Raw genomic sequence first — 17,267 nt, 5'->3', positions numbered from 1 at the left:
TTTAAGCCTGGTCAGTCTGCTCTGTTTTCGCCTTCCTGTCAAGGTTGAGGTTTTTTCTTGACCGAATCTACTCTCCAGGCGACTAAAACTCCAAAATCTGAGAAACCCAGAAGATAATCGACCACCCTTTTTGTCACTCTGTCTCTCTGTTCTTTTTTATCTCATGAGTCGCTCCTCTTTCTCTAAGAAAAATGCGGTACATCTCTGAAATATAAACGGACGTGAGGAACGGATAGTGTTAAGGACGGATTGAGAGGTCCAATCCACGCGTTCAGGTACGCCTGTTACTGTTGTTTCCGTCTCTTCTTCATTTTTTTAATTTCTGGTTTTTCCGCAAAATGAGCTTTTCTGGGCTCCGAAAACGGAGGGCTCCTCATAGATTTGCTTTTTCCCTGGCGAAGTAGCAGACTTTTCTTTCTTGTTTGCGTTTTGGTTTATGTTGGTCATAATGTTTTTGATTTGCGGCTTCTAAAGAACTGTTTAAAGCAAAAAATAAAAGGAAAGATTATTCTGATAAAAGTTTTGTAAGGTTACTCTGTTCTTCTCTGTTCTGTTCTACCTGGTCACTACTTAGGTAAGTGATTTGACGACTTTACTGTTCTTCAAATCTTCTTTCCTTTATATTTTCTTCTGCTTTTTAAATGTTCAAAATCTCCAAAAATTTCCCTCTTTTATATGGTTTTTTCATGTTTTCACCGGCTGCCCGAAGAAGTTCACAGTGGCTGAAGCCGTCCGTTTTTCCTTCTGTCTACTAATCTCAGAGGTGTAATAACAAAAGAAAAGCCTTAAATCTGCATAATCATTCAAGTGAAACTGGGTATCCGGTCATTTTTTTTCATGAACCATTTGAATCTAGAATCTGAAATCTGCCAATTTTTGCAGGCTCTAATGGCGAAGGAGTACAGTGGGTCTCCGAAGCTATATCAAATAGAGACAAGGCGGAAAAAGCTCACTTGGCTGCTAGGAGTGAGCGGTCTCTGCGTTCTTTTCTACGTATTAGGTGCTTGGCAAAACACTTCTCCTTCAATCTCCAATCGCTCTGAGATCTCCAACAGAGCAGGAGGCTGTAATACTGCTTCCCAATCTGGCTCCTTTCTCATCTCTTCATCTTCTTCCATCGCCCTCGATTTCCAACCTCACCATGCTATAAATGACACTACTGCCACGGTCCAAACCATCCCTGCTTGCCATATGAACTACAGTGAATTCACTCCCTGTCAAGATCCCATGCGATCCAAGAAGTTTGAGAGGAAAATGTTGAAGTACAGAGAACGCCATTGCCCCACGCAGCAGGAGCTCATGCTATGCTTGATTCCGGCTCCACCCAGATACACGATCCCCTTTAGGTGGCCTCAGAGCAGAGACTATGCCTGGTACGCTAATATCCCCCACAAGGAGCTCAGCATTGAGAAGGCTGTACAGAACTGGATTCAAGTCGAGGGAGAACGGTTCAAATTCCCTGGCGGAGGAACCATGTTTCCTCGAGGTGCTGACGCTTACATCGACGACATTAACGCTCTCATCCCTTTAACTTCTGGGAAAATCAGAACTGCCATTGATACTGGATGTGGTGTAAGAACATGGACACAACTGATCATTCGTTTTTTTTATTTCATTCTGGTTTTCCATTTGTCTGAGATTCTGTTTCTGTAACTGGGTTTGGAAGGTGGCTAGCTGGGGAGCTTATCTGCTGAAGAGGGACATTATAACCATGTCATTTGCTCCGAGAGATACCCATGAAGCTCAAGTCCAGTTTGCTCTGGAGAGAGGAGTTCCGGCCATGATCGGGGTGATGGCATCTGAACGATTGCCTTACCCAGCAAGATCTTTTGATATGGCTCACTGTTCTCGCTGTCTGATCCCTTGGGACAACTATGGTAAGCTGTTTTACCGCCTCGTTGATCAGTGCTGCCGATCCGATTCGTAATGGGTTGAAAATGAATACCGACTGTATCAACTTTTTCTTGTTTTGTTTATATGAATCTGCAGATGGGCTTTTTCTGATTGAGGTAGACAGAGTTCTGAGGCCAGGAGGGTATTGGATTCTCTCTGGTCCACCAATCCGATGGAAGAAATACTGGCAGGGGTGGGAGAGAACACAGGAAGATTTGAAACAAGAACAGGATGCCATCGAGGAGGTAGCTGCTCGCCTTTGCTGGAGAAAAGTAATTGAGAAGGACGATCTCGCAATTTGGCAGAAACCCATCAATCACTTGGAGTGCATTAAGAGCAGGAAAGTCTATAAGACGCCCCATATGTGCAAAGACGACGACCCTGATGCAGCCTGGTGAGGGAGGACCCATTTCAACCTTTCTTCATTCTTCTCTGCAATCTGTAAAAATTTCAGTAAAAACAAACAGAACCGAAAGTAACTCCATTAAAATTTTCTGCTGGTCCTGTCCCAGTAAGAAAATTCGAACTATCCCACGACACCCTTTTCAAATTCCTGTTGTACTAATTCTGAGCTTTTCCTGCAAACAGGTACAAGAAAATGGAAACTTGCATAACCCCATTGCCGGAAGTGAGCGGCACAGATGAAGTCGCCGGTGGGGCGCTGGAGAAATGGCCGGGTCGTGCGCACGCCATTCCGCCCAGAATAAGCAGCGGATCCGTCTCAGGGATCAACCCGGAGAAATACACAGAGGACAACGACCTGTGGAAGAAGAGGGTGGCGTACTACAATCGCCTCATCCCTGCTCTCGGAAACAGGCGATTCAGAAACATAATGGACATGAATGCCCAGTTGGGAGGATTCGCAGCAGCAATGATGCATTACCCAGTGTGGGTCATGAATGCAGTCCCTACCGATTCCAAGGACGATACTCTAGGAGTTATCTACGAGCGAGGATTCATCGGAACATATCAGGACTGGTGCGAGGCTTTCTCCACATACCCAAGAACATACGACCTCATCCATGCCTCAGGAGTCTTCAGCATCTACCAGGACAGGTACAGAAACAACCCATTCAGTCTCTCCTCTCTGATAAAAACCGTTTCAGAATCGATCTTTTACATTTCATGCATCCAATCCGTAACAGGTGTGACATTACCTACATCCTTCTGGAGATGGATCGGATACTCAGACCAGAAGGGACTGTTATATTCAGAGACACAGCAGAAGTTCTTTTCAAAGTACAGAGCATAATAAGTGGAATGAAGTGGACATCAAAGTTTGAGGATCACGAAGACGGGCCTCTTAACGCAGAGAAAATTCTGTTAGCTGTGAAAACTTACTGGACTGGTGAAGAAGCCAAATAGCTTCAACAGTGCACAACCCGCATGGGTTTTGCCATTTTTGAAGGGCTTTTTCCCTGAGCTCTACTAGTCTCTGCACTCACTCTGTAGATTATTTTACTTTTATCTTTTGCCAGATTTCGTTTTGAAGTTTTACCAAGTGTATCAGTTAAATCCAGAGAGAGCGGCTGGTACTGGGTAGTGTAATTGTAATTGTAATCCAATTCAAATGGCTGAGTTCCTTCTCTTTGGTGTCAAATGGCGGAAAGCGAAAGCAGGAAATCCTCCTAATATACTTCAAAAAGAAAATCTGAGCGGGCTGTTGAAAGTGACGATAACTTCAAATTAACAATCATCTCCGGTTTATTGGGGCCTTTTCCGTGGCATTTGGTGCATTAACATTGACAGATTCAGAGATATTATATTTCAGGAACTTCGCCTCTAAGATTTCAACTTCCAGCGCATCCATTCACCTCTAAGATTCAGTTAATCGTCTCGTTCCTTGCTGCCTTTGCATCCACAGGAGTCTATTTGGATTCAAAAACAGAAGCATAATAATCCTCTCTCAGTTTGTCATATTGTTTGTCGATTATTCATGGACTCCTTTGTTGAATTTGTAAAATTATTAGCCATGAGATGTAACTATAAAAATGAAAATAAAAAGTTACTTTATATTAAGAAAAAATAAACATAAAAATATAGAAAGAGTATTCTTGTTGAGTAGGTTTGTGAATAGAAAAACTTAAAATTCAACAATAAGAGATGGGTTAATTCGGATTTTGGTGATTCAGATTTTCTATCTTGACTCGGGATCTTTAAAATATGAGATGAGATGGGTTAATTCGGTAAGATGTATAGCCATGAGTAAGAAATTAAGAAAATAAAGAGAAAGGAGAGAACTTGCATAAAAAAATTAAAATTCACTAAGTTTTTCCCTTAAACTAAACATGGAAATGTGTCATTTATTACTATTTATAACAATTGATTCTTGCATAGTTCACACCATGAATTGACATTTTTTCACTAGGAAAAATCTCTATTATTTTTTAATTTGTTTCTTGTTTCCCTTTATTTTATCTATTTCTCTTTTTCTCTCTCTCTCTTTTTTTTATTTTTTTTGCCCTCTCACATGTTTCTCCCTCTTTTCTTCCGACAAGAAGTAAATATAAAAGTATTTTACATGACTCTCATGACAAGTAATCTCACAGTCAAGGAAAATAATATGACAAAGTATTTTATGAATCTCATGGCAAGAGCTGTCACAAAATAAGGCTTGTAGTGCTACTAGTTTTGTATTATGTTATAGTTATTTACTTGTTTTAAGTTTTATCTTTGGGTGGGGCCTCCCTTTGAATTGAAGTTGGGCTGCAGTCAGCAGCTTCCCCTATAGTTATCATCTCATTCTTGACATATCAAATCAGGTGTTCATAATCTGGAGTAGAAGGATTTGAACCTTTTTCCTTGGTTAGCTTTTTTGTAGTGGTGAAAGGAAATTGCTAGCTAATAGGGCAAATAAGAGTTTTTTTATTTGTAGGAAACAAAAAGCCGAGCGGAGGGATACACGTGGATGATTTGGGTGGAGGCCCACATATGAGTACTTGCTTTGATACCATGTGAAGTTGGATCCAAAACCCATCCCAAAATGACTAGCCAACTTCGAAAGAAGTAATAAACTCAAGATCTTTGTACTCACTAATCTATGTGGAGTAATTATTATGATACCAGTGAAGTTGGGTCCAAGGCTGATTATCTTTGTGGTTGAAGGCGCAAGATAAAAACTATCAATGAACTTATAGAGATCATAACCAATAAGAATAGCCTCCATCTGAAGCTCCAGCTTAAATAATTGGTGGAGGTGAATTTGACAGAATTGTGGATGTGGAGTACCGTAAGCGGTGTGTTTGGATTATGGGCGTTGGGAATACTGATTTGAGTATCTTCAGTTGCAATGAATATAAAATCAACTTATGGAGTTTTCTATATTTTTTCTCGCACGTGTGAGAGTCACATGTGTACGCTCTTCTTCTTCCCGAATTCAATTGAATTCAGACCTCGGATTAAATCAAAGGTAAAAAAAAAAAAAAAACACGAGAAGAAGAAGAGAGAATGGGAATAGTTGCGACAACAGTGACGGTAGGGAGGGCGCTGACAACGAGACGGACCGCGGTGGCAGTTGGGTGACGATGAGTTGTTGGCTCTAGTTGTAGAGGCTTGGGAGTGTTAAATAATTCACCTGTGGCGGCAACGGCGGGAGAGCACGCGGTACTACTGAGTCTTGCGACTATGGGACAACCCGCGATAGCAGCTGGGCAACAGTGATGAAGAACTGATGTCTATAATTGCAGAGGTTCGGCGATCAATGGTGGCAGTGGCAAGATACTGTCGACAACCCTTGGGGTGACAACGGTGGTGGCTCGGGCAAGAGCTTAATAGAGGAGGTTGGGGGTGCATGAGAGGGACGGTGAAAAATAGAGTCTTCTGTGTGGTCGTGAACGGGAATAGATACAAGTTGTGGCTACGGGTCGGAGAGAGCTCCAATCGATTCGAAGATCAAAAAATCTGATACCATATAGAATAAGAATAATGAATAATTTTTTAATATTTTACATTCATCAATACAAGTATTTATAGGTTAAAAAGAGATAAAATTTTACACGAAGCATTATCACTAAGAGAGTTTATATGACTTTAGAGTTACAATTTGAGACAATCTCAACTTCTCTCAACCTGATCATTATCTCTATTAGAAGGAAGATTTCGTCTACGAGCCACTTGCATTGAACTGACTGACTTATCGATTTGATTTGCCTACCAACCGAGACAGGACTAATGCTAAACGTAGTCCCAACAAGCAACGACTTTCGTGCTAGGCACTAAGTCCGTAGCGCATTAGGCTCTTAGTCTTTAACTTGTTCTATCAAATAGGCTTTTACTCCACTGCCTCTCCTTTGGTATATGATCTACTCTTCAAGATTAGAACTTGGTATAGTAAATTTACTTTATTTCTAGTTTTTTTATTATAAATAAAATATCAATCTACTCATTTTCACACAAGTATTGAATACAAATCTCTCTTTTCTTCTTGAAGATTTCTATATGGTATCAAAGCTACTAGCATAGCCCATTGAACATCTAGAACAATCCCAAAAACTACTGTCAATGGGGCCAATCGTCTCTATTGATCCAAGAATGATATGGTTGGCAAATATTAAAGAATTTGAATGTGAGACTCTATTTCTTAGCAGTGCCCAATGAAGGAGCAAATTGGTATGGTGAGAGGATATTGAAATCAATGATAAGGTCCCAAACATCGGTAGGCTAAGTCCAAGCAATGGTAGAAAGCGGTTTGTGGCTAGAAGCATTGCACTCAAAACCATTGTAGGTTTTTGCTCTCGAATTTCTTGTTTAAGATTTCAACTTTCAATGGAGAGAGTAGAAAGTATCTAGGCAATTGTAAAGATCAAAAAGCTTTAGAATTCACTAGAAGCATCGAAATCATCTCAGTAGTTAAAAGAAAAAAAGAAAAAGAAAAATAATTGGTACCACATCTTCCACTCTCTAAAATCAATGTTGGTGTCTTCGAATTTCATTTTTTATTTTTGTTGAATGTCTCGTTTGAAAGTTGAGAGCTTTTGCATTATTTGAAGTTCAATATTAGATTCAAGCAGAGTTTATACAATTTGATCTTCAACTTTCTCTTTTAGTTACAACAAATCAAAAGATGCAAATTCAGAAATCTTTAAAAATCTCACGTTGTTGTTGTCGTTGCTTTCTCAAGTGGGAGTGAATTAGTATAACATTGATGGTTGGACTAACTTGTTTCCATCTCTTAATGATTAGAAATCCTCTCTTTTGATGCAATTTTGGGTAGTGTATCTCAAACTCTATCATATATATTTTCTTTAATATGTTGGTCAAATGATCTAGTTAAAACATTGTTGGGCAATTTTTGCCTAAGTTGAGTTGCATCTTCACTTGAGCACTTAATCAATTTCTTTTAGTTGATTATATCGTCATACTTCCTAGTCTAACTTCAGTTAATTCCATATTTTAATTTTTTGATTCAGCCATTAATGTCTTCTATATACTTTGTTTATAGCTTAGTTTTATTCCTTATATACTTTTAAGCGCATATAGTTAAGCCTCTAATATTTCATCCATTTTTTTATTACTTTAGAGTAATGCACATAGGCCCACTATCTACAAGAACAAGAGTGTGTCAAATATTGAACTTCAGTCAAGTATTTTATTTTTCACCCATGTGGTGATTTTTTAAGCTACTCGTACAATAGTGATTAGACTCTTTTCAATGCCTTAAAATTAGTTTTGTTACCTTTTAAATTGAATGGATATTTTCAGACTCACACTGTTTTTTACTAGCTTATAGAGCATTGTTGTTTTTTTTCAAGTGATGTTCTTCTCTGACACTAGTTTTGCACAAGTTGAGCCTCTTGGGCAACTTGAGAGGGAGTAGGAGAAGAGAAATACGAAGATCGAGGTAATTCATAAAGCCTACCATAAAGAATTCCACGATTATGAGTTGTGGTTAATTTTTTTTTATTATGTAACTAACAATGAAAAACTCCGTGAGTCGTGGAAAAGAATAATCAAGTAAAAGGAAAATAACAGATGAAGAATTTGGAGCAAAAAGTGTTGAAGAAGGAAATATTGAAAATTATAAACATTTTCGTTACAAGTTGAGAGTTAAAGAAGTAAATCTAGAAACATCTTATATGATTTTCATGAAAAACAATCTCATAATAAAAAAATGAATATGGCAGAGTCTTTTATGAATTTCATGGTAAAAAGTCTCAAATAATAAGTTCTTTTAGTGTTATTAGTTCTCTAATTATGCAATAGTTGTTTACTTGTTTTAGGTCTTATCTATAAGACTTCTACGGTGTAATTGAGACTTCGTAATTAAATTTTACTTTGATTCAAGTCGTTTTTCTATTAGAAATAGAGCACAATTAATCATTTTACATAATTAGTGAATACCGATCCCTCCCATCTTTTTCTTCTTGTAAATTTTAACGTCTTCATTTTTTTTCTTGTCTCATATTTGAATCACATTTTCCCCTGGTCATTTTTCCTCTTTCTTTATTTTTCTCCTCCCTCATTTTCTTTGCTTGGTCTCCCATGTTCTCTTTCCTTCTCTTTCTTCTTCCTCCGATCACTCCACCCTTGGAGGATAGAATCTAACCTAGAGTGAAAACTAAGGGAAAAAAGTACGAATGCAATTTTTGTACCTAAGTAAAATTTTCTAACGTTTGCGGTTTTAAGGAATAAAAATTAATATTTATTCATCTTATTTGATAAATAATTAAAAGGCGATAGAAAATTGAGTTCTTTGTTAATACGGCGGGAAACAACAATAGATATAAAATTATTTAATTAATTTAAAAATTATGTCACATGGTGCCATAAACAAAAAAAAAACTATATAAAAGAATGAAAAAATTTCAATAGAAAATCCATAAAAAAGAAAATACAACCTCACATTGTAGGAAGTCATAAAATTGGGCTATCTCAAGTTTGACAATTAGGTCAACAATTTGGCTTCTTTCATCCAGCCAACCCCCTTATCTTCTTTTGTGTACTTATTTGTGCCATTATTGACATGTCCACAACAACCAAACATAAGCACCTTTATTTAGTTAATGGGTTTTTTAATTGTTTTACTCCACAATGAGTTCTTGTAATGAATGAATCAGGTTTATTGATATGAATGAAAAAGGTTTCTTTATTTTGACATCTGCATCAACACCAATATTTGTTGAAGCAAAATAAAAAGTTTAAAATACTAATTGAAGTGTTAGGTGTTAGATATAACTAATTAAGAGATCATCACCCAACTAAAAAAACTGCCATAATCACTGTGTTGGAGTCACTTGATGATATACATAGAAAGTGTCAAGGAAAAAAAATTAAAAATTAAATTAATATGTATTTCTCAATTCTTTGATTATTCAATGAAAAATAGACTTATCCTACTTCAGATTAAAAAATAATTTAAACATTTTTACACCATAAATATATTGTCGAGTCAAGTCACTAAGATGCACATCATGGGCAAGAGATTTAAAAAAAAAAAAAGAACTGGCATAAAATGTTTAAAATCAACTTTTTCTTGAATTAAACACGGAAAAAAATAACTAAAATAGACATATTTTCACTTCTTTTACTTTCTATGTAATCAAACTTACTCTTACACTATTTGTACCAATATTTGACTCTTGCTAGATTTATACTAAGAGACCATTTCTATTGCCCATAGGAAAACAAAATGACAGGAAAATTATTATTTTTTGACTAATTTTATCATTAGAAAACGTTTCTAATAAGAAAATTAGTTACGATGTTTGTATTTAGATTATAAATATATAAAATTTTATAAATAAAAAATAAGAGGTAAAGTGATCAAGAACCACTTTAGTATTTCTTGGTTTATTTTTCCTATAGTTTCTTATTGGAGCAATAAAAAAAATTTTAATTTTTATCTTATGAGAGGAATCAGGAACAATCAAGAGGAAATATTTCCAATCCCTAAAAATGGTATAAATGTTGAAAAATTTTAGTCTACAGGTATGACATTTTGTTTTCCTACACTTTCCTCTTGGCACAAACATACCCTAACGCTCTTATACGCTTTTTTTCACTTAAAAAAATCTCTTTCTATCATTTTTCAAGTTATTTTTTTTCTTTGTTCCTTCACCCACTTTCCCCCTACCAGCCTAAACCCTAGACTACCAACCTGCAGTCTCTATTACATGATATATTCCATTTAAAAGTTATATAATTAAGTGTAATAAAATCTCTCTTGCACCAATTTCCTTGCTTGTTGAATACAAAAACACAATGAATAATTCAAGTTTGTTGAGCCAATTATGTATGTGACACCTGAACAACCGATTCCTCTTTGGTATGCATGCCTTATTCTTACCTAATAAATATTAATTTTTATAGCACCCATTAAATGGCATGCACATATGGTTCCTTATGAACCCAACCTTCGTTATTAATTTTGTTGGTATTATTCAAATGAAGGTGAAGGACATTGCACCCTAATTACAAATTAGTAATTGGAGTGTCCTTTTCAACATCTCCAAATGTGACATAGGCTACACATTGCCCCTTTCTAGTAAGTCATGTAATGGGGCTAAATTCCCACCTTTGACCCTTGCTTGTACAATTTGACTATGGAATTGATGTGTGGTCATGACCCTTTGGCCCCCTTCCCCTAACTAGAGATTCTCATTTGTTTGTTGCTATTTTAGAGGCCTAGTTTTTTGTAAGCTCCAGAGAATAAAACATTAGATGTTGAAGGACCCAAAAGGGCAGAACGATCGATTGTCTTTGAGGTTTAAGGTAAATAAGAGTAACTATCAACCAAGTAAAGAAAGAATTGATGAGAGTAATTATAGTAAAAGGTAATTTCATAAAAAAATTATACTAACGAGTCGACGAGCTAATAAGCTGAGCTTAGAAAATCTCGAACTCGATTTGTTATGATTAACGAGCCTTATTTCAAGTTTTTTTTGGGAGCTCGAACAGTTTGTGAGCCGGTTGCACCCCTACACAAAATTACAGACATTGCACCTTGAAAGAGATGAATATATTTCAAATGCTTAAGAAAAATTAAAGTAACATTGAAAAAAAGGGAAAAGAGAAAGGAAAGAAAATGTTGGGAGGGTGGGCGGAACGAGACTCCTACCTTACATATCCATCTCATAAAGACTCTCACCCCTGCACTCACTCCACGGAGGGCTTTTACTGTTTTTGCTTCTCAATTTATTCTTCAACTGCTCGGGTACTACTGTCAGACTCCTCCTTATCCTTATTTCTAAATTTAAACTATATTATCACATTAAAAATCGTCTCATGGACGTCTTACAGTCTGCCTCTCACTGTACACAATTGTCGTAGATGCTACCTGTTAGTTCCACTTCCACTCGTCACCCTCAGAGTAATTTACGTTAATACCACTCAAACAGAACCGAGGACTAAGAGGAGCTGCAGGCGAAGCAGCAACAGCAGCCAGCAACCTTGAAAGAATATATTACAAGCAAAAAAACCCTAATAAGTCCTCCTGGTCAGGTTTCTGTTGGAATTTTGGGGAATCTTGATCGGCTACGCTAATCTCGGCGGGTCGGAATCCTGCCGGAGATGGGAGACTCGGCGGCTGACAATTCACGGACTAACCTTCACGACGAGTCGCTTCGAATCCTCGATCTAGCCAAGGAGTTGCAGGATTCAGCTTCTTCTCTGCTCTCGAAGATTTGGACTGAAGAGCAGGCTATATGCAAGCCGGCGTTAGCGCTTGACTCCAGCATTCAGAAGCTTCGGGCGTCTGTCGAGTCTGCTGTGAAAAGAGGTGCTCTTGATCGGAACGAAGGAGAAAAAGTATGTTAAGGTTTTCCTTTGTTATTATTATTTTTTTCCTTTTGATAATGTTGTTTTTTATGCCGCTTGTTAGACAGTAATATGAAAGTGCGACTGGAATTATAGTTTCGAGTTTCAATTGTTGCTCTTCATTTTAGTTATTCTCCTTTTTCTTCGTATTTTTTCTACGGTTGATTGATTGGGCTTTTCTCTATGTTTTTTTTTATTAAGCTTGATGACGATTTGTATAAAGCAAGATGCATTATCAATGATGGGGATGTTTCTTTGCTTCTTCCCAGTAAATCTCACGGTAAGCTCGCTGTAGAAAATAGAAAAAATTATTTTGCATCTGTAAATGTCTTATCTTTCTATTGTACTTTCTGCTTGTTCTTTTTCCCTTGGTTTTAACCGGTCAATTTTTTTGTTGATCTACCTGTAACGAATATTTTTTAATTTTATTCTAATTTTTCTTTTTCGTTAGAAACCGTGCTGGCTAGCGGGTTAATTTGCATTTGGATTATCAGGTACTTTTCTGAAGATGTTTCTTGGCCCTGTCAATGTTCGAGCTACAAAGAAAGATGCCAAGTTGAAAGTAAAAGAGGAGTACAATAATTACAGAGTGAGTCTTTGTTGAACTCTAACTATGCATCTTTCTTTTTCTTGTTCACTGAATGCCTGCTTTTTAGTCTATGTTCCAAATGAAGTGCACGTTTTCTTCTTTCATAGTTAAATTACTGCTTATGGTTTTGGTATCTAAAGGAATTGCCAATTGCATTTTGGATCTCGTCTGATTGTTGTTAGAGCCGGTCGAACTTGAATTTTCTTCTGCTTCGGTAGTAGCATCATCATGAGAAAATCTCTCTTTAGCATTTATTTATTTCCTTATCATATGATATATCTCTCCCATGATAGCATTTGAATTATTCACTGTCCAGTTACTGCAAGAAAGTGAAACCATTTACACCAATGCAGTTCATTGGGATCAAACTATGCATGCTCATGCAGTTATTGATTTCCATTTCACAATATGCAGTTATGTCACTTCCTACCTGCAAATTGTAGGATTTATATGTTAAGAGTTTTGAGACTGGAAAAGAAAAAAAAATTACTTTTGTGGAAAGGAGGTACTCAAAGTTCTAACTTTGTCCGATAAAGTCTTAGCTAGGACATCATTGACTGGTTGAATCTAAATAGGAAAACAAAAATCTCAGGCCTTGTATAAATTATTGGCTAATAAACAACTGTAATTTCTCCTGTTTCTTATTTGGGTGCTGCATAAACGTATTTTTCTATATGTTATTTAAAAAAAGGACACTGATGAAGTTCAAAAGATATTCGTCTTCTCTTAACCAGGCTTATCCTTGTGGAAAAGAGAGCACACAATATTATTACCTGAGACTTTGGTTGGCTTTTTTTTTTTTTTCTGTTCTTTTTTTTCTTTTTTAATGAAAAAATTAGGGATGAACATGCTAGAAGTATTGTGAGATGGTTGGGCAAGTGCAAAGGAGGCCTAATTGTGCCTCTTTGAGGAAATCTTACCCATGAAGTTTAAGGAAAATGCTGAATGAAGGACTCCCTGATAATCCCAATTAGCCGGGATATGGCTATGATGATATTGAGAGAGTTGCATTCTTCTTCAAAATATACAACCATCTTGCAAGATATTACTTTCACCCTAACTGTGTGATGATTGGGTTTGCTTTTTCCTGAGACATACTGAGAAAGGAATCTTGTCACATGAAACAGGTGTAATAGTCTATGAGTTTACAGTCATGAATCTAGCCATGTGAAACAGGTTGATATCATAGTAGTGCTTTATTTTAGGAAAAAATTGTTGAAGTGAAATATGGTAGTAGTTTGAGGGCTCACTTGGGGTTGGGGTTGGGGGTGGGGGTGGGGGAGGGATGGTGAAGAAAGATACATAAAAAAGAGAGCTCAAAGGAGGTCAGATCACAAAATATACAAAAGCGCTAAAGGGTAAATTAATTATATGTTCATCTGTCAATCGCAAAGAAACCTTTCGATTGGCAGACTATTTTTCTGTTCTAACTTGTAATGATTTTGGTGCACATATACTTCAAGTGGGAATAACTTCTGTATATCATACCTTCTGCTTTTTTCCACAGGATAGAACGGCCATCATATTTCTTGTTTTCCCATTAATACTACTAACTTTACGGTGGTTTTGCTGGAAAGGTTGTTTTCCGGTGTGGGCAGTGCAGGCATATCAGGTATGAGTTTTTTTGCAGCAGAGTTTCTTGGTTGTGGCAGAATCTTTTCTAATCTTAGAAGGATTCTTCTCTGGAAGTGTCAACCACTTAAAGCCCCCAATTTCTGTTTTCAGGCATGGCTTCTGTTTCTCTACACAAGTTTGGCTTTGCGAGAGAATATATTAAGAGTAAATGGAAGTGACATACGTTCATGGTACTCTCTTGTATTTTTTGCTTTTATATATCTATGCCTGCTTTCTTATGTGTTTAAGACATTTAATATGATTTTTACATAATTATGTCATTATTTTTCTTCGAAGATTTTTTCCCAATCTTCCATATGTTGTGTAAGTAAAATCTCATACTGTTTTTTCTTCCTTCTTCTGTTTAGGTGTTGACTATTTTAGGACATGCCATTTACGGCACATATTCAGCCTAATTATGTATTTTCCTTTGTAAAAATGACCTGCAATAATTATTGCATTATAAAACTCGACTAAAGCGTATCTGATCGGTGTTTTATTTATTTAGATGTTATTCTATTAATACTAGAAACTTGCTTGTGATAACTCTCAATTGGAGTAACAAATATCTTGTGAATACAAATCCTTATTAGCACTATCAAGCTGACTAGGTGTGTATGCTCTCACTTTGTTTGGGTCTTGGTGCTTAGTGAATTGAGCAAATGCCGAGGCACCTATTCTTACTATGTCTGGAATGTGTTGTGTATGACTAACCTCTGTAAAATCTAGAGATTTGTTTCATTGCCTGGATAATATTACGTGCAAATTAGTATACACTTATTTATTCCAAGAATGTGGTCAATTTGAGGTGTTGAGAAGGTTAAGAAATCAACCGTTGAAAGAAAATAGGAATCTTCAGAAAGGAGAGAAGACTTTGGGGATGAATAATTTCTGAAATACTCAAGAGTCAACAGTAGTTATTAATGTGTCGCATCTCTATAATATTTACTCTAGTCTGCTTTTACAGGTGGATTTACCACCATTACTGTGCTATGTTGATGGCACTTGTGAGTCTCACATGGGAGATTAAAGGGGAACCTGATTGTGTCTACAAGCAGGTAATTATGTCTCCATTGTGTATAAACCTTGGTTTCTTTTCATTTCACTTCTTGGTTACATGTACCATTATCATGCAGAGAGGAGTAGAACTGTTCTTACGCTGGGCAATCATGCAAGGCTTTGCGATGCTTCTACAGAATAGATATCAGCGTCAAAGGTTATATACGCGGATTGCACTGGGAAAGGTATTCACTTTCCTCCAAACCTTTTTTTGCTTCAATGCAATTGAACTCATCTACCTCTTCCCCTTCATCAAAGACATTACTGGGTTCCTCACTGGTTGTGTTTGATGACAATAGAGTCAGAAATGGTTTTATGTTGCTACCATGGCAGTTTTTATTGGTATTACTTGTGGAATTTTTTATTTTCCACCTATTTCCTTCTTACATGAGGTTTGGCAGGCAAAGCGAATGGATGTTGTTTGGGGAGAAACAGCTGGTGTAGAAGGTCAACTATGGTTATTGTGTCCCCTTCTTTTCGTTTTGCAGGTATGAGACTAAAAAGTGGCATTCAGCCAGTGTATGGTTGCAGTAGTTTGATGTCATTGTGGTTATTATGGTTGACATTGGTGACAGAAACTAGTTCCTAGTGTTTCCATACTTCTATTTCAATGCTGTCTCATTGTGAGACTATTTTGTAAGTAATAGTATGTTCACCATGCTGCCTAGTTACCACAGTTTTTAGTTACTGAACAAAAAAAAAAAATAAATAAATAAATTCACATAAAGCGTGATCCTGTTACTCAAATCTTGGATAGCAAACTAAATCTATGTTCAAGAGCCCGCATTTGACCCTTAGACTGTACTGGTTCAGATTATTGTCTAGTCATAATGTTCAAGTCGTTTAGCACAAATTAAATCTGTGTTCAGAAGCCTATTTTGGCTTTTAAGACTATTCTGGAATAGAGTGTGGTCCAGTCATAACATGCAAATCTTGCGCTAAATTTTTTATCATTCAGAAGGCATTAGCGGACTCAAAGACTATATTTGGTTGTAACTGGTGGCAAGGCAGGTCGATTGACCAAATTCCAGTTGATCCATGCATTTCAAATATATGCTCTAAGTTCATATATGGTAGAGGCTCAGTTTAACTTCTCTGACCTTGCATGTTATGAGATATTTAATGTCCAATTTACCTTGTCAGTTTGTCTGTCATTGTTTTTCAATGGATATTTGTTCCAAGCATACGGAACTGAGAGAACACATTTGCCTTAACATACATGAGAGATTGGATTCTAGAATTATCTGTTTCTGCATGTGCTTGGATCTTTGTAAGGAAAACAATTGGTGCCACAGAATCCTGCAAAACTGTAGAAAAGAGAATGTCTTCTGATAAGAAGAAGGTTTTTACTATTCACTGTGAGACGGTCTTATAAGATGTCAACTGAGATTGGCATTACTGTCAAGTCTTTTTAAATTTGAGTGCGAAGGTAAAGTAAAAATTATTTACATGATTTCAGGGCTTTGAAGCATACATTGGTATTGCACTACTAAGGACAGCTTTGACTGGTGTGGTTTCTGAGTGGCAGGCAAAAATTCTCTCACATCTCATTTTATTTTGATCTGTGATGTCGGTATGTAGCTAACAATTTTCTTCTCTTATGGGCTTGATAGGTGGTATTTTGTGGGATTTTGCTTTTAGTTATGGCGATAGGAAACTTTGCAAACACAGTGGAGATTCTCATGGCTAAGTCAAGGTTCAAAGCAAAGATGAAGAGAAGTAAGAGCAAGCAAGAACTAGATCAGAGTTCTCCTCCTGGCAGTGTTAGATCAGGGAGGGTCATGTGAAAAGTAGCTCTCCTCCTAACAACCGGTATGTCTATTTCTATAGTGCGGGGGAAGTGCCTTTGTAATATTCCTTTTAATTGTTTTTACTATCAAATGCTTTTCATTGTTCTCTGTCAATCTTGATTTTGATCCAACTGTTGAGCATGCCTGAACGTAGGTTGGTGTTGTGAGTTGGTATCATCCCCATCTGATTTTGTGGACCTCTATTATGCTTGAATAACTTATCTTTAAGTTTTCTGCAAAGCAAAAAGTACAAACTCTCCCACTCAGGAAATGGTTCAATTAAAGTCTCATACGTTAGAGAGAAAATGTCTCCAGCGCCTCTTCTTTAAATCCCTATTAATAGAACCAGGGGTGGGTGCATTTTAGGTACTAGGTTGCCATGGCTTGAAAATTTTCTTCATCCTTCCGTGTTCCCCATTACTTGCATGCCTTTAGAAAACTTAACTTCGATCAATAATTTTAATCAAACACTACACCACCACTCTCAGAAAATTTTGAACGTACTCGTTATAGGCCATATCAGGCATCGTTGCAAGTTTTTACTTACCACTCTTAGAAGGAGACACTAC

The 17,267-nt window shown here is 36.9% G+C and overlaps 2 protein-coding genes across 2 annotated transcripts; both read left to right on the top strand.

Annotated features, from left to right (window-relative positions):
* The first annotated feature begins 888 nt into the window (after positions 1 to 888).
* LOC137948670 (probable methyltransferase PMT18) lies at positions 889 to 3,258 on the top strand. Its single transcript, XM_068794790.1, has 5 exons — positions 889 to 1,572; positions 1,667 to 1,877; positions 1,990 to 2,287; positions 2,482 to 2,949; positions 3,039 to 3,258. The coding sequence occupies exons 1-5, from the start codon at positions 889 to 891 to the stop codon at positions 3,256 to 3,258; spliced, it is 1,881 nt and encodes a 626-aa protein (XP_068650891.1).
* Positions 3,259 to 11,255: 7,997 nt separating this feature from the next.
* LOC137948030 (uncharacterized) lies at positions 11,256 to 16,839 on the top strand. The gene is made up of 10 exons (XM_068793937.1): positions 11,256 to 11,637; positions 11,848 to 11,926; positions 12,141 to 12,235; positions 13,743 to 13,847; positions 13,961 to 14,040; positions 14,817 to 14,907; positions 14,986 to 15,093; positions 15,310 to 15,396; positions 16,368 to 16,436; positions 16,522 to 16,839. The coding sequence occupies exons 1-10, from the start codon at positions 11,401 to 11,403 to the stop codon at positions 16,693 to 16,695; spliced, it is 1,125 nt and encodes a 374-aa protein (XP_068650038.1). The 5' UTR covers positions 11,256 to 11,400; the 3' UTR covers positions 16,696 to 16,839.
* Positions 16,840 to 17,267: the final 428 nt, after the last annotated feature.

This window comes from Aristolochia californica, unplaced genomic scaffold (genome assembly GCF_029961685.1).
Source record: "Aristolochia californica isolate CCGP_79_NKW_82.1479 unplaced genomic scaffold, dmAriCali1.0.hap1 SCAF_13, whole genome shotgun sequence".
Taxonomy (NCBI): domain Eukaryota; kingdom Viridiplantae; phylum Streptophyta; class Magnoliopsida; order Piperales; family Aristolochiaceae; genus Aristolochia; species Aristolochia californica.
The sequence above is the reverse complement of the archived record's forward strand: the minus strand, read 5'-3'. Positions and strand labels throughout refer to the sequence as shown.